Source organism: Capsella rubella, unplaced genomic scaffold, assembly GCF_000375325.1.
Source record: "Capsella rubella cultivar Monte Gargano unplaced genomic scaffold, Caprub1_0 scaffold_3, whole genome shotgun sequence".
In the NCBI taxonomy this organism is placed as follows: Eukaryota; Viridiplantae; Streptophyta; class Magnoliopsida; order Brassicales; family Brassicaceae; genus Capsella; species Capsella rubella.
The window spans coordinates 9027109-9044059 of NW_006238921.1; the positions used below are offsets into that span (position 1 = coordinate 9027109).

Here is a 16951-nt window from a genome sequence, read left to right on the forward strand (position 1 = left end):
TCAGTAACATCTAATTTTATTACGCTATCGACATGATGATGTGGTAGTATACAACACAAAAAGTCAATTATTGATACACCTAACCCCCTAAATACACATTGCCATGGCTTATAAGCTATAACATTATTATTTTCCCATTAAAATCAGATATCCTAATTTTTTGGTCAACCTGAAAGTGATACAATCACTTTGCAATTCTAGTTAGATTTGTAAATAAATGCAAAATCTCACCATACTATAATATAGGTATACAGAATGAAATAAAAAAATATGGTAGATACATATAATTTTAATGAATAAATAATAATTTAGAAGTTGATTGATATGATTCATGGCGTACAATGGAGACAATGGAGTTGGTGGAATGTGGGAAGAAGAAGAGTAAAAGGCATGTGCATTGTGCAATGATATTAACTAAGTATCCCACAATCCCATGTGACTACTACTCCTTACACACTGACTCCTCAATTATTCATTACTACTACTCCTAATTACAATTTAATTAATCATATTACTATAAGAAATTAGGAAAAAATGTTACATCTAATCTACTTATTTGGTCTAGCCTCACTCCTCCATCAGTGTTTTTGTCTTCAGAGATCATCATATATTCATGTTTAATTAAAAAAAAAAAAATTGTATCAAGATTGTTAAATTTTTGTGGCAGTAGTAATAGCAACATCTAAAAAGTAAAAACAAACAAGTGCTAATAGCTCAACTGGTAAAAAAATCTGACAAAAGCTTAGAAATCGCCGGTTGGAGTAGCGTTTGGGACGAGACCATATAACATGCTTTAGTCTCGGACGTGAGAAAATGTATGAATTTCGGCCCAGAACCTCTTTGATTATTCAAAAGAAAAAAAGAAGTAAAAACATTTAACCAAAACCATGTTCACATATCATAATTGTGTATTTTTTTTGGTTATGTTTTTTGTAATGAGTCACTGCGCATAATTGTGTTTAGTGGATAAAAATTAAAATGTTGATCATATGGAACAATAAAGATAAAAATTAAAAACAAAAGTTGCTCAAGCTTTGATTAGATTTGGTTGTTAGTTGATAAGTTGTTGACACTTTTTAATTGATTTTTTTTTTTGTTATATATATATACATGTTCTCTCAACCATAAAAATAAAATACAAATGCTTTGCTTAATCTTATAGCATCCCTTACTTTATAATAAAAAAACAACATATCAAATTTAATAGTTACTATTCATACTACTTTTTTTATTTTTTTCAAATAATATGTCACTTTTTTTTAGATAATAATGTCAGTAAAATTAGAAAAGCAAAAGAAGAAGGGATCACTCAATCAAGACATGCAAGAAAACCCCAAAATTGACTCACATCTCCATTATCTCTCTCTATCACTTAGTTGGCCTGACTAAATTGACATTATTCTTCCAAAAGGGTCTTTTTCAAATTTTTATGACAATAATATGAATTATCAAAACAATCGAAAATTAAAAATTAAAATTGATAACGTTAAAATTCTTCCATTCCTAAATAAGTAATTACCCCTAATTTCACAAATAATAATAATAATAAAAAAACCTAAATTCCAAACTGCAAAACCCTAAAACAGACTTAAGAAAAACAAATAAAGAGAAAATTAAAAACAAAAAAAAAAAAGTTCCTCAAATAATAAGAAAAAAAATTAATCCTAACAATTTTTTTTTTATCCACAATCTTTCCGATCACCGTCACCGGACTGATACTGTTTCCTCATCTCTACAATCTTCCGGTGAGAATTCGAATGTAACTCCGCCGTAAAAGTTGGACTATTCGCCGGACGATACTCCGGAACAAGCCTACCTGACTTATACCTCACGCCACAAGCGTTACAAAGAGTCTTAGGTCCTGACGGTCCCGCCCTCCATTGCGGCGTCTTCTCCGCTCCACAGTGTTGACACTTCCTTCCCATAATCACCGCCGCCGTAGTTTTCTTCTTCTGTATTCCTCCTCCTCCTCCTCCCTGCTCGTTACCTGTCCACAAAACTCGCAAATCACGGCGTCCTGTGCGGCGACGTTTGCTTCTCGCTTTAGCCGGCGCTTTAAAACTAACGCAGCAGCTCATTAACGTTGCTGCGGTGGTGGTGGTTACAGCCGTGCTTCCGCCGCTGCTGTTTGAGGTGGTTGTTGTAGTTGACGTCGTCGTTGAGCTATTATGGCTACTCGTCTCAAGTACTGAAACCGGACTCAGCTGTTTTATCTCCGTCGCTACTCTCTCCGGCGACGTTACACGGAAATGTTCCGGCGGTAATACGCCGACGAATGTTTCTATCACCGGAAAAGCATCTTTGTTTGATATCCATTCCAAATCCTCTTCCTCAACCACACCCTACGAGAATATTCAAAACTGAGTTAGACTGAGCGAACTCGACGAAACAAAAGGGGTAATTACGTCATTTTACATCTAAGAATATAAGTAATGTTCAAAGGTCTTTATTGCGGTAGCTCACGAAACAATGACACTGAAACTCCCGAAAATACCCTCCAACAAACTCCCGAACCAAGTTTTTTTCTTTCGAAAAAGGTTTAAAAATCAAAGGGTAGTTTCGTCTTTTAAACACAAATACGAACCGGCAAAAGAAAAACGTCCCCACATGACGCGCACGTTTAATAACGCAATAAAGAGAAAAACGCGTTTTCCGATTCCCGAACTTATGACCCGGCTGAGTCAACAACACCCCCACCCACCCACCCAAACCGCCGTGAACCGACGGAGTTAACTCGACCGAGTCTAGTACGTACCGGACCATTTACCAAAAACATGAACACAGGCGAGGTTTTTTATTTTTTTTTGGGGTGGTAAGACGTACAGAGTCGTCGCTGTTAAAGAGCCCGAAAGAAGAATCCGTTTGCCGTAATCCAGTTTTCCGGCGAGTAAGATTCCTCGGCGGTTGCATATCATCTTCTTCTTCTTCTTCTTCTTCCGGTACAGAGAAGTTCAAAAGGTCGTCCATGAACGATTCCATTTCCATAGTTTCTGATTAAAAGCAAAAAAGAAAAACACAAAAATCGCTTCGGAGTTTTATTTTTGAAGAGAGAGAAAAAAAAATGTCGATAAAATGAACCAGAGACGTTTATAATCTCTCACAATTAGGGTTTTCTTTATTTTTTATTTGACACAGAAAAAAAAATATTAATGAATAAAAATTTAATTTTGGTTGGAAGTGGGGAAGAGGATGATGACACGAAAAATGGTTTGTTCTCTTTCTCTTTTTAAATTCACTTTCTTTTTCCTATAACGTATATTAAAAGCATAATCAGGTACGACGCGGTCTACTGTAATTTAATACAAGTCAAAAAGATCAACGGTGTGGATTGTTTTGTCATTTACTTCAATAGATCTTTTATAATATGGAATGAGAAGATCGACCGTACTTATGATACACGCTTTTTTAATCTTATACACTACTTTAATTAGTTTACCTTTTAGTGTGTAGTGGCATTGATGTGATTATGGATAAAGTTGGAGGGTGATAATATAATTGAGTTACTAAAGAGTGGTGATGCATGTGAACCAATAGGATTACGAAGACGTAAGTGTTGGACGAATGGAGAGGAGACACGTGTTGAATACTTTATTGACTTTTATGAAATGTTGCCACCGCAAGTTGCGGGGTAGATTGGGGATGATGTTTTGTTTTTGAAAGCAAAAGTGATTTTAATTACTTTGTTTTTTTTTTGTTTTTTTGAAAAAGAAACTTATAATTAAATAAAAGTGGTGAATAATTTGTGAGTTGTGTGACAAGTGAATCGTAGCTATTACGCCATTATGAGATAACTTTGTTTTTTTTAATGCGATTTTTTACCTTAAAATATTGTCAAGTTCAAAGATTCTGGATACTCAAATATAAAAATATTCCATATTCGATATCTGTAATATTTTTTTTTTGTAATTATAGTTACTAAATAAATGTGATTTGAATAAACCCTCCCACGATATTCTAATTTCTAAGTCAAACAATTTTTTTTTTCTAAAATAAAGCTGAGTCGTTTAATTAGTTTTTATTTTTATTGGAAATAAGAATCAACGCAAGTCTTGACTCTTGCTAAACGGGATATTTATTGGTGTTAAATTCTGGTCAAAACTATGGCGCGTTATTTATACAATATTCGAGATTTGTAATTAACATTTCGTAAATATAATAGGTTTAATTAGTAACTAATTAACTATGCTTAAAATACGTGGTTAAATATTTTAACCTGTCTATAGAAAATATTGTTAAAAAGCAAGCAATTAAAGATAGTGGATGGAAAATACGATATGGATAAAAAAATGGTTAAGTCATTAAGTGTTTAGTTTGATGGTAACATTATAAGAAAAAAAATGAAATTAGTTTAGCTGAAAAAATTAAAATATGGAGTAATATATCTTTATCTAAATCAGAATATGAAATATTAGTATAGTTAAATGAGAATTTTATAATGTTAAAAATTTACTTATGTCATTACGATAATAGAATATAAAATTTGCTGATAAATTATAAAAAAATAAAATTAAAAGTATACATTAAAATTTATAATACACTTGTAAAAATTTGTAATTAATTTAGTTGAAAATGAAAAATGGAGCAATATATATTATCAAATTCATAATATGAAATATCAATATAGCTAAATGAGAATTTTTGTATAAACTAAAGAATTATAAATGAGCTAAAAGGACCAAAAGAATTTTTTTGTTAAACCATTGTTTCAAAACTTCTTTTCTAAACCAGTGATTGTAAACATCTTTTACAAAAACTAAAAAATCAGTTTTAGCAACTCAAACAAAACACACTTTGTCCAACCATTCACATGCAACGGTTTTCTTTAGTGATTGGAGTGACTTGTTTCCAAACATAGAGTTTGGTTGCTTCCAGTCAAACCCAATAATGTATAGTGCAATTCTTCTTTGACATCGTCCATGCTCTTTTGTTCAAGAACCCGACAACGATCAATGCTTTGTTGAATAAGCTGTGATAAAATTGATAGTTATAAAATACTTTTCGAAATCCATTTTTTGCAGAAACCAGAACACTAAAAAACCAAGTATGCTTAGTTTGGTTTTTCTCCATCTGTTTGCATCTATCTTTTAGGTGTTTCAGCTCACATATATATATATATATATATCTCCAAGAGTATATAGATTTATGTTTACGTGTTGATTCACTTGTGAAGGTACTGTTTAGCTTGTTATATTAAGATGTAGACATACCACAAAGTTTGGTTCATCCTTCTTTAAAATATTATAGCAAAACCCATCAATCAAAGGATGGTTAAAAAGATAGTGTATATATACTATATCTCAAAGACTAAAACTGTGACTCCTCAAAGAAGGTTACCATAAAAGACTAAAAACGGAGCGTTTTTCGTCATGCACCGCAATAACACACATATTTACCATTCAACCTCATTTTCTTCTTGCTAACGTTTTTGAAAAAAAAAGTTATTTGAGATTTGCAGAATTAACCCACATATATAGACATAAAACGCTTTTAAAAGCATAAATAGTATTTACCTAGCGGTCCAAAAGCATTGCAAACCGCACTTATTCCGAAAATTTATTTTCTCTAAATACTGCAGTTAAACCGTACTGCATATTAAAACCGTTTTTCCCGCATGCTGTCACCATTTAGATCCTTAGTCAATATTTTATGATGACACTCGAAGTCTTTTACTTGACCCAAATGGTTGATTTAAGTAGTATTCTTCTTTTCTTGTTTGATCAAAAAAAAAGAAAGTAGTATTCTTCTTTTATACTTATCTTGTGCTTGTGATCTCACATACCTTATTTTTGGTATTTCAGATATTTTATGGATTTAGTTAGCAATGTAGTACAAGAAAATATTGGTATGTCTTTTTCTCTTTAAAAAAAAATATTTTTATGTTATGTTCCCATTACTTATCTTATCTTCTTTCATTTTTTTTACACAAAAACCTATTTTGATATATTTAACAAGAGAAAATAATCTAATACCATTCAATGGTTGCTCAATATGGTGTTCATGAATTCACATTATTACTAGTGAGTCCTCCCTAGATATATTACTTTTGTATTAGTTTAGAGTAGCATGAAAGTTTAGTCCAAGCACTGCTTGTCCTTTCAAAATCAGAATTGGAATTGAAAATGTGATTTTTACCAAAGTTTTATTGGAAGTATCAATTCTGTTTTGCAATTCTAAATTGGAAGCATTTTAAATTAATATTTTGAAAAACATAAAAATCTTTTAATATCTATACTTCATTAGAAAACCATAACTAAATATAAAATAAAAGAATATGAATCATTGTGTATTTGTGTTTATTTGTTTTTCTTCTCTACCAAAATATTTTTTTTTCTTTTCATTTTGTCATGAACTATTACATTATTATAGATATTATTTCGATGAAAATGATGTTTTAAATTATTGAGTTTTTATTTATTGAATAAACACAATAAAATATATTTAATATTACATATAGGATTTACAATATTTAAAGAATATGTTTTTTTTCTTAGCTGCTCATATTTTTAGTTATATATGTTGAGATATATTTATAAAATTTTTGAAATTTGACTATTTCAGACATTTGAAATTTATATTGTTTCTGTTGAGTTCAATGTTATAATGTGCAACCTCTTCTCAAATTTTAAATGTTTTTTTTACCAAGAAGGGCTAAGTAGTCGAACTTGGACGGTAAATAAATAAAACCATTTACAAAAGTTTGTTGGTGCAAAATGTGTAACAAATTATTTTATTCCATGTACAATATATGATGTAATAGAATCAAATTATATCTTTAAGTTAGTATACTCTTGTATCAAAGCAATTGATTTTCTAGAGTTTTCCCACAAATTACAAAAAATATATTAATATTTATATATAGATGTATTATTATTCATACTAACATATTTTCATCGTTATTCACCAAATTGAAAATTCTAAATGAATGATTTTTAAATTTACAATTTCTTACTATTAATTGACAAAAATTAACAAAGAAATCATACTTTTGATAAAGACATAACATTTCCGAAAATAGATATTTTTGTGATTCAGATAAAGTAAATAATTTGTAATCACGGATTTCTCTACGACAATAACATCGTCGTTACCACTAATCAATAAGCTACATAATTAATTAATCATACTATATATTGAAAAAGAAAAAAGAAAAAAAAGATTCTATCTTCAGACTTCGATGCGTAGTACTGTGACCATTACATACTAGAGTTACCTTTCTTCTCCACAGATGTTGTGTTTCACGCGCCGCCTTGAGAAAATGCAGAACGGGCCGGAGCAACCGAGAGTCACTCTCTACATAATCCTCACCACCGCGTTTCTCACTCTTTGTTACCTCCTCTCTCTCTTTTCCTCTTCCCACTCTTCATCTTCCTACACCGGACGACCCGAAGATCTACGACCCGACCCGAGACTCTTTCCTTCCTCATCCAAAATCGCCGCCGACACAGCTCCTCCTTCGATCGCTTACCTAATCTCTGGATCTTCCGGTGACTCGCGGCGAATCCTTCGTCTTCTCTACGCTACTTACCATCCTCGAAATCGATATCTTCTCCATCTCGATAGCTTAGCGGTTCAATCCGAACGAGATCGTCTCGCTGTAGCTGTTCAAGATGTAGCGATCTTTCGAGCTGCAAGGAACGTTGATGTTATTGGGAAGCCTGATTTCGTGTATCAGAGAGGATCGTCTCCTATGGCTTCTACGCTTCATGGTGCTTCGATTCTTCTTAGATTATCTGGAGCTTGGGATTGGTTTGTTAATCTTAATGTTGATGATTACCCTCTCGTTACTCAAGATGGTTTGGATTCTTCTTGCCAAATTCTCTTCTTCTTCTTAGACATGAAGTGTTTGTGTTACTGATTCAGAGTTTGATTTTGTGTAGAGCTTCTTCACATTTTGTCACATTTGCCTAAGGACTTGAACTTTGTGAACCACACTAGCTACATTGGCTGGAAAGAGTAAGATTGTGTTTCTCTTTAGTTTCCACTTAGAGAGCCTAAGGTTCAATGTAGTTTGGGATTTTTGAGCAATTTCTCTTGGTTATCCTGTAGGTCACGGAGGTTGAAGCCAGTTATTGTTGATCCAGGGCTCTATCTTGTGGAGAAAACCGATATGTTCTTCGCTTCGCAGAAACGAGAGTTGCCTAAGGCTTTCAAGTTATTCTCAGGTATCTTCATATTTCCCAAGCTGCATTACATGTTTTGTATTCTTTAAGGTTTGTATCCTGCACTTTTCTATGAACCAATCATCTTGTCTGTTCTTAGCATATTGTGTGTGTTTGTTATGCACAATCAATTGGACTGATTAACTTTGGTTTGTTCGATATTTTTGGATGTGATCTGTGGAACTTATGGATGCGAATCAAATTTTGGATGACATGTACAACGTTGTTGCTTGAATTAGGGAACTAGTGAAAAGAACTAATATAGATGACATATGTATGTATGTCTTTGATGATTAGACTAAATGCAATAATCTCTTTTTGGCAGGTCCATCTTTTTCCATCTTAAGCCGTAATTTTATAGAGCATTGTGTCTTGGGCATTGACAACTTCCCTCGGACTCTACTCATGTACTTGTCCAACACACCTGATTCCCTCTCCAACTACTTCCCAACCATCCTCTGCAACTCAAATCCCTTCAAAAAGACCATCATCAACAACAACTTACTTTACGTAGCTTCTAACGAGACTACTAAAGAAAGATACCACCGGCTTGATCCTAAAGAGTTCACAGAAATGGTTGAAACCGGAGCAGCATTTGCAAGAGGATTCAGGTTCGATGACCCTGTCCTTGATCGTATCGATCATGAACTTCTGGGACGAAGACATGGTGAAGTTGTTCCTGGTGGTTGGTGTTTGGGAGATTCTGGTAAAAACAGCAGCTCTTGTTCTGTCTGGGGTGACTCGGGTATTCTAAGGCCTGGTTCTGGTTCCGATAGGCTTGAAAGAAGAATTGTTAAGTTACTGTCGAATGATTGGTTCAGATCGCACCAATGCATATCCGAGTAATCCTCAACGCAGTTTCGATAGAGTATATAGTTGTCGTCGAGAAGAAGAAGATAAAGGTAGTTTACACTTCTGTACCTGTAGAGAGTTCACTCTTCCAAATTGTAATCTGTGAGTTTGAGATTGTTGATTCATTGTTGTAACATCTCAAACCTTTTTTGTTCTACATTCATTTGTATTGTTAGAAAATGTAACGAACGACTTGGTTCATTGATTTATTTGGTTAAGTATTAACCGGTGTAAAATCCCGTTTTTTAATCTAATCTAAGTCAAACCGTGTTTACTATAAATTTTGATTTTTGAATAGTGATGGAGGACTGGTTAAGCAGAATGGAATCAAAATCAGAGCAAAACGAGTGGAGCTCCGGCGTGTGGGATCACTTAACCGCCGTCCGGCGACAATCGCCGCTGGTTCAATGCATCACCAACTTCGTCTCCATGGATCTCGTAGCCAACACGCTTTTATCCGCCGGCGCATCTCCGGCGATGGTTCATTCAGTCGTTGAGATTCCTGATTTCACCCCTCATATCCACGCGCTCTGCGTCAACGTTGGAACACTTACACCTGAATGGCTTCCCTCCATGAAAGCTGCCGCCGAAGTCGCTTCTCAGCTCGGAAAGCCTTGGGTTCTTGATCCCGCCGCCGTGAATTGCTCCGGGTTCCGATTAAAGGCGTGTTTAGAGCTTATCGGGTTAAAACCTTCTGTGATCAAAGGAAACGGTTCTGAGATTATTGCCCTCTCCTCTGCTTCACGGGGACAAACTAAGGTTAGTGTCGGTGGCTGAAGAAATCGAAATTGATTGTAGTAGTGAACTCTGTATTATGTTCAATTCAATTCGAAGTTTGTTCATCAGAATGTTTCAAAATGAAGAGTATGTTTTAGTGAAGGTTTTGTTAATGTATGAGTTGTTTTTTTCTTTTTCTTAGGGTGCTGATAGCTCTCATGAATCTACAGACGCTATAGAAGCAGCAAAGTCATTAGCTCTGTCAAGCGGTGCTGTTGTTGCAGTGTCAGGAGCTGTTGATATCGTTACAGATGGGAACCAGGTTATTGGTGTTCACAATGGGACAAAGATGATGCAAAGGATTACTGCAACTGGATGTTCTCTAGCTGGTCTGATTGCAGCATTTCTTGCTATCGATTCGTCACGGGGGCTGGAAGCTACAGTTTCCGCTATGTCTGTCTTTGGCATCGCAGGTGAGTTGGGTGAAGCAATGGCCAATGGTCCAGCTTCTTTGAGAATGCATTTGATAGACTCTTTGTATGGCTTGGATGAAACCACAGTTCGTAGCCGTGTGAATATCACAAGGTTGGGTTGATGTACAAGAATCTTCTTCTTGGAATAAAGTTTCTGAAGATATCTCTGCAACTTTCTTGATCCTTTGCATATCTTTATGCTTTCTCTTTGAAAACATCATGGAGGAGTCTCATGGTTATATAGACTATTATTAGGGGTTAGAGTGTCAGAACCTTGAGTAGATTGTTTAGGCAGTATAGTTTCTGCAGTTTCAGAATTCTTGTAGATACAATTCTAGGCTTTAGAGCAATGCTCGGAATACACTTTAACATCTTAGATATTTCAAGGGTTTCTGTGATTTAGTTTTAATCAATAACTGTTACATACAACAAACAAAGAACATTCACACAACACACATGCACAAATTTATAATATTTTGGTAAGGCTCCTTTTGTGTTTTCTTAGTACTTCAGATGGACAATGATCCTCAGTAAAGACTCTGCTCCATCCACTTCATGCTGACCTGATGGAATCAATGGCCTGACCTCTGCAAACCCACAAGCGTTCTTGAATCTACCTGTTCCTCCAGTCACTGACAGATGCGACATGGCACTTCCAATTCTATAAATTCCATAGAAGTTGAGGTTGTCGTTGTACTCTCCACCTTCGAGCATAGCTGTGAAAGCCATCATCTGAGTGCTTCCGTCTGCAGAACTTGCAACATAAACTCCTTGAGCCTTACCAAGCGGCTGCGAACCCAAGTCAGGACCAGATGTGAGTATGTCATCGATGACAGTGATGGTGCCAAACCCAAGACTCAGACCATCAGGACCCAACTGAGTCTGAATCCCATTCAGGTTCTGACCAGAGTATGCTGTGCCAGACAAGCCGGTTCCAAGTGGTACACCGTTGATGCCGTTAACCGTTGGGAGTGCGCCGTTGGCATTGGGTATGGCTATACCGTTTTCGGGAGGAGTGAAACCAATCTGCTTCGCAAACGGAACCTGACCATTGTAAATATTCCCTAGCAAACCCGTGATGGGTCTTGCGGTGGGGCTGCTTCCTCCAAGTAAATCGTGCATGTAGAGTTCGAAAATGGGGTCTTCAGGTGCAGGATCAAGAGCTGCTGCAATCACAGCAACTGTGAACAAGATTGCTGTCAAAAGCAAGAATGGTGATTGCTTGATCATCATTAAGAATGGTGACTTGTCAAAGTGTTTCTCTGTTCTTTGTATTAGAAAAGAGATTTTGAGCTGATGATTGTTTGATGTGTGCAATGGTGTTTAAATAGAGAGGTGGTGGTGAGATTGTGAAGTTGTTGCGATTTCTGATTTTGTGTAGTAGTTGAAATGAGTTCTTTCTTTAATCTTTATAGCTGTGTTATCTCAAAGTGTAATCTGTTTTTCTTGAAAATCCAAAATTTGATAACGTCAGAGAATGATAGAAAACTCATATTAACGTCTTTAATTTAGTGGTTACCAAAACAATTTCAATAAAATTATACCAGTTGTAGCTAAAATTTTGGTGGTTTAGGTTGAACAATTCTTAATTAATCATGGTTCTGTATAAGAAAATGAGAAAAAATAATTAGCATTACAAGAAAATCTTAATATTCATTTTATAAAAATTATGTAATCTAAAAATTAATAATCGTTTAATTTGTGCGCCAAATTAATCAGAGAAAAAAGCTTAAAAAATAAAAGAAGAAGGAATTTTAAAAGAGCTGCGAATATATTTCTTTCCATTTAGCGAAACCCTAAATCCCCAAATGTCATTCGCGGAGGAATTTGAAGCAAGTAAGCAAATCTTATCATCCTCGAATCGTGTTTACTGTTTCCGGTGATCAACGATTCGTGAAAATTTCTAAGTTAGCTAATTCGATTTCCCAAAGTTGTTTTTAGATTTGATTAAGCTTTTGTTGCAGTATTGGGAATTTTCTCGTTGACGAGAGAGATAGAGTGATTCATTGAGATGATGGTTATGTGCGTTGTTGTTACCTTACCTGTGGAACTTAGATTGATTAGAGTTTTTTCTCGATTGTATAAGCAAAAATGCTTGAAATGTAACTATAGGAAGCGTTGATGTGAAATTGTATTGGAAACTATTGTTGTTATCTAGCATTGTGTTTTGTTATTTGCATCTCTGTTATGGTTTCCTCTGAAGCAACTCGTTATTGATATCTCTGTTGCAGATCTTGTGTCGCTGGCCCATGTTTTGCAGAAGAAATATGCACTCTTGCGTGATTTGGATAAAAGTTTGCAAGGTAACAATCATATCATTCTAGTCGTGTATCTACTGCGGATTAAAGCGTCATTGTTATGTAGATGGATGAGTTATGTTAGAGATGAGTTGTTTGCTGTGTGTTTTAGTATACAGTAAGAATTTGTGAAGCATCTTTGTATGCTCTCTGTTTATATGTTATGTGGATTGCTTTCATCTTTGTTTGTGTCTTTTGTGTGTTTTAAGCAGAAAACCAAAGACAAAATGAACAACGCTGTGAGAAAGAAATAGAGGATATAAGAAGAGGCAGAACCGGAAATATCACACCCAATACCTCTCTTACACAGTTCTCAGAGGAAGCACTTGATGAACAGAAACACAGTGTTCGAATCGCTGACGAGAAAGTCGCACTGGCTATGCAGGCATATGATCTGGTATGCTTCTGAAATTTCTTTACTAGTTTTTTGAAGAGGGAGACTTCTCTGTTAATGTGTCTGGCCTCGGATTTGTTTACCTTCTTGTAGATTATTCGATATTCCTTAAAGTCATTACTTTTCAGATGATATATTGCTTCAGGTGGATATGCATGTTCAGCAACTTGACCAGTATATGAAAAAATCCGATGAGGAGATCCGTAAAGGTCAGTTTTTGGTTTGCCGATATTATTTGTTCTGAATTTTTCTAAGCTTAAGCTTCTCTTTAATGTTACTCAGTAATAAAAGGGTGTGGTTTCTATCAGAGAAAGAAGCTGCTGCTGCTGCATTAGACCTTGAGAACAGTGGGAAAGCTGGGAAGGCTGGTGAAGGTGGACGAGGTGGGCGAAAGAAGTAGGTGGCTTTATATCATAACATACGTTGCTCAATTCATTACTTTGCATAAACCTTAGCAACATGAGCTTAGGTCCAATCTCCAATGAAACCACTGTCGTTGTGAAATATGAGATTAGCTCTAATGAAACAATTCATTCAATGTTGTGTCAGGACAAGGTTAGCAACAGCTGCGTCAACAGCAGCAGCATCAACAGCAGTGACTTCAACTAATATGGATTTGGATCTACCTGTGGATCCAAACGAGCCAACTTACTGCGTCTGCAACCAAGTTAGCTATGGCGAGATGATTGCTTGTGATAACAATGAGGTATGGCTTCTTAATTCTATTGTGTTTTTTTCACATTGTGAGATACTCTTCGAGACTGAAAATAAACTCAATGCAGTGCAAGATTGAGTGGTTCCATTTCGGTTGCGTCAATCTGAAAGAACAACCCAAAGGGAAATGGTACTGCCCGGATTGTGCTACAGTCAAGAAGAGCAGGAAAGGTCGATGATTTTAATCTTCATGTCTGATAATCCAAACAGCTTCATATCTACTGTAATCCAAACAGTTTATATATCAACCCATGTAAGATGTTGCCATGTTAACTTTGGATTGTAGAAGTCTTTTACTGTTCTTAATCACTTTTGTTTGACAAAATTAATAACTGAGCTTGGGGTAATGAAGAAGCCATTCAATGAAAAGCAAACACAACGATACCTTAGAAAGTTATGATGCTTATGGTTTCATATAAAAATTTCAAAGTGTGCTATTTATTGTGAAACCAGTTATTTGGGCAACAAAATCAAAGACAAAATACTCCTAAAAGAATCGTATCTCTTTTCTTAAGTCGAGAATTTAGTGATCTTTAAAGTCCATGCAGCATCTACCAGATCCGTCCTGATGCTGATCACTTTCACAGGTGTCCTTTGATACCAGCTTTCACCGTATCCACATATTCACCTACTATTCATCAAGAGTTGGTTAAAGACAATCTCCAAACAGATCAAAAGTGAAGTGATGATATTGGTTTGTGACCTCAACTAACCTTTTAGCTGAATATTAACCAAGGTCCGGATTATCTTGCTATAAGAGCTTGCTAACAAAAACAGCACTTTCACGTATAAAATTTGAAGAACTGTGTGAATAAGAACCTGCCAAATTAAAACCCATTAAACAACTTGTTTAGGATCATTAGATCAGATGCTTCATTTTAGATAATTGCTAACCTTCAATGTGTTCTGCATGATCTGCATCTTTTGGTCAAAGTTAGCTGTTGTAAGCTTTTCCAAAATCATTTGCTGCATATCATCCGTTCCTCTACTTTCTTTAGCACTTCCAGCAACCAAATCAAGGTGGTAGAAACCTATAACCACCAGATATAGAATGGGTGATGCAGTGACATCCAATGATTCCAAACGACTGGCCTTTTCTCCACACACAGCAGTAGAAGCCACTGACTCTTTCAGAGGTCACTACCAATAATCCTTGCAAGAACAAGTACCGTCCTTAAAATGATGGAACCGATTTGTATCTCTCACAATGATTTCCCTCCCAACAGCCTTTGACGCCAATTTGATTGCTGAATGGCAATCCCCGCAAACACGTATGTTCTTCTTGATGTGTATGGTTGATCCAGGAGGAGTGTTGAGAAGCGCAAATGCCAATGCAATTTTCTCGCTATGATATTGTAAATTCACCTCCCTCTCCTGTTGATCCACATGGACTATTACATGGCTGGTGTCGGGCACATATCCCAACTCCTTAATCTTTGCATAAACCTCTTCCCACTTCAGAGCAATCTCTTCCCTCTGTGGATGACGTTCATCATTTGCCACAAACATGTGGATAGCATTCTCAATCTCTACCCAACTGCAAGCAGGTTCTTTCTTCACTCCACTTTCCTTCATCATCTTTCTCACTCTCGCAGCATCATTCCATCTGCCACCTGATGCGTAGATGTTATAAAGTATAACATGAGGACCAGGGTCGTCAGGGTCAAGTTTAAATACATGCTCGGCCGCATAAGCTCCCAATTCCGTATTCTTGTGCATTCTACAAGCGTTAAGCAGGGCTTTCCAGATGGCTGCAGTGGGTTCTATTGGCATTTCTTCGATAAATCTCAGTGCCCTATTAAGATCACCAGCTCGCCCTAGAAGATCTACAACTGTGACATAGTGCCAAGCCTCGGGTACTATCCCATCCTTCTTCATCAATTCAAAGTACTGCCACCCTTCATCTAGAAGACCAGAATGGCTGCAAGCTGTAAGCACAGAGAGAAACGAGATTTCATTGGGACGAATCCCGCCTCTCCTCATTTCCTCAAACCAGTACACTGCTTCGTTTCCAAATCCATGTTGGGCATAAGCAGTTAGCAGTGAGTTCCAAGATACCACATCCCTTTTAGCCAATCTATCGAATATTTTTCTCGCATCATCGATGCTTCCTGATTTTGCATACATGTCAAGAAGAGTGTTTCCAGCGAAAGCCACAAGCTTTTCACCAGATTTAATCATATACGCATGAACCCATTTCCCTTGCTCCAAGAACCCAGTACTGGAACAAGCGCCAAAGAGGCTAGCGTATGAGAAATGAGAAGGCCTGAAACCATCTCTAAGCATATGTTGAAAAAGCTCAAGAGCCTTCTCCGTACCACATCTCCTAGCATGACCAGCAATCAGAGCATTCCAAGAAACATCATTCCTGCTCTCAAGCGCATCAAAAACCAATTGCGCATCATCCATAAGACCATAGCGAGTGTACAGGTCAAGAAGAGCGCTACCAACATGAACATTCGAATCAAAACCACACTTAATACAGAACCCATGAAGTTGATGACCAATACATCCTCTCGTTTCAGCTGCTGCAGCTTTGATCACACTAGACAAAGTGAACTCATTAGGACTAAACCCAAATCCAACCATCTGATTAAACAAGAGTAACGCATCACGAGATCGACCATGCTGCGAGTAACCAGAAATCAAAGTGGTCCATGTAACAAAATCTCTGTGAGGCATTTGGTCGAACACTTTGCGAGCTTCCTCCAAACTTCCACATTTAGCATACATATTGAGAAGAGTGTTGTACATAACGAGGTCATGACGGAAGATGGATTGAATCAGATGAGCATGAACGATCCTTCCCTGAGTAATTAAATTAAAGACTGTACATTTCTTCAGCAACATGTTGTAGAAACGTCTATCGGCGGGAATATAACTGCCGTCGATATAGTTAATATTAGCGGGGAGAAGAAGATCATTGGATCGGAACACTACAGGCTCGTCGTCGGAATCTTCAGATACCAGTGCCGGAACAGAACGTAGACGCCGGAATATTTTCAGTTGGGAGATGAGACGATACGGGAAAGGAGCGGAATTTGATAATGCAGTTCGAGTTGTCGCCATGATCGTGAACAACACAAATGCTCGCGAAACATACGAAACAGAGTTTTACCAAAAAAACAAAAAACAGAGTGGACTATTACAATAAACTCGTGTTTCGTTAAAACAGTCTAAACTCTAAACTATGAAGCCTGATGTCTCAAGTCAAAACAGAACAAAAAAGGTCTCATTTTTAGATTCATAACAAAAAGGTCTCATTATTAGATTCAGTTATAAGAACCTCCTTGAATTGTCAAGGGGCAACTCAAGCTGATGACAATCACCAATTCAGTAACGAAT

The 16951-nt window shown here is 36.3% G+C and overlaps 6 protein-coding genes across 8 annotated transcripts; 3 read left to right on the forward strand and 3 right to left on the reverse strand.

Moving 5' to 3' along the window:
• Positions 1–1623: 1623 nt before the first annotated feature.
• On the reverse strand, positions 1624–3097 carry LOC17892358 (GATA transcription factor 1). Of its 2 annotated transcripts, none has more exons than XM_006298239.2 (2): positions 2824–3097; positions 1624–2342 (listed from the first exon to the last, which is right to left on the reverse strand). In XM_006298239.2, the coding sequence occupies exons 1-2, from the start codon at positions 2983–2985 to the stop codon at positions 1680–1682; spliced, it is 825 nt and encodes a 274-aa protein (XP_006298301.1). In that variant the 5' UTR covers positions 2986–3097; the 3' UTR covers positions 1624–1679. The 2 variants fall into 2 exon arrangements, with proteins under 2 accessions (XP_006298301.1, XP_006298300.1); XM_006298238.2 differs by having other exon boundaries at positions 2756–2847.
• A 4078-nt stretch (positions 3098–7175) lies between these two features.
• LOC17893298 (beta-glucuronosyltransferase GlcAT14A) lies at positions 7176–9260 on the forward strand. Its single transcript, XM_006297669.2, has 4 exons — positions 7176–7793; positions 7878–7953; positions 8047–8162; positions 8485–9260. The coding sequence occupies exons 1-4, from the start codon at positions 7226–7228 to the stop codon at positions 9003–9005; spliced, it is 1281 nt and encodes a 426-aa protein (XP_006297731.1). The 5' UTR covers positions 7176–7225; the 3' UTR covers positions 9006–9260.
• A 56-nt stretch (positions 9261–9316) lies between these two features.
• LOC17892142 (hydroxyethylthiazole kinase) lies at positions 9317–10377 on the forward strand. The gene is made up of 2 exons (XM_006298206.2): positions 9317–9770; positions 9931–10377. The coding sequence occupies exons 1-2, from the start codon at positions 9333–9335 to the stop codon at positions 10321–10323; spliced, it is 831 nt and encodes a 276-aa protein (XP_006298268.2). The 5' UTR covers positions 9317–9332; the 3' UTR covers positions 10324–10377.
• Positions 10378–10541: 164 nt separating this feature from the next.
• Positions 10542–11685, reverse strand: LOC17893719 (dirigent protein 16). The gene has a single exon (XM_006300093.2). The coding sequence runs from the start codon at positions 11432–11434 to the stop codon at positions 10703–10705; it is 732 nt and encodes a 243-aa protein (XP_006300155.1). The 5' UTR covers positions 11435–11685; the 3' UTR covers positions 10542–10702.
• Positions 11686–11948: 263 nt separating this feature from the next.
• LOC17893524 (PHD finger protein ING1) lies at positions 11949–13912 on the forward strand. Its single transcript, XM_006298319.2, has 7 exons — positions 11949–12037; positions 12433–12504; positions 12711–12895; positions 13038–13101; positions 13201–13288; positions 13442–13598; positions 13675–13912. Exons 1-7 carry the CDS (start codon positions 12010–12012, stop codon positions 13783–13785), a joined length of 705 nt encoding a protein of 234 aa, XP_006298381.2. The 5' UTR covers positions 11949–12009; the 3' UTR covers positions 13786–13912.
• A 38-nt stretch (positions 13913–13950) lies between these two features.
• LOC17891183 (pentatricopeptide repeat-containing protein At3g24000, mitochondrial) lies at positions 13951–16915 on the reverse strand. Of its 2 annotated transcripts, none has more exons than XM_023786233.1 (3): positions 14501–16915; positions 14320–14425; positions 13951–14234 (listed from the first exon to the last, which is right to left on the reverse strand). In XM_023786233.1, exon 1 carries the CDS (start codon positions 16673–16675, stop codon positions 14747–14749), a length of 1929 nt encoding a protein of 642 aa, XP_023642001.1. In that variant the 5' UTR covers positions 16676–16915; the 3' UTR covers positions 13951–14234; positions 14320–14425; positions 14501–14746. The 2 variants fall into 2 exon arrangements, with proteins under 2 accessions (XP_023642001.1, XP_023642000.1); XM_023786232.1 differs by having other exon boundaries at positions 13951–14237.
• Positions 16916–16951: the final 36 nt, after the last annotated feature.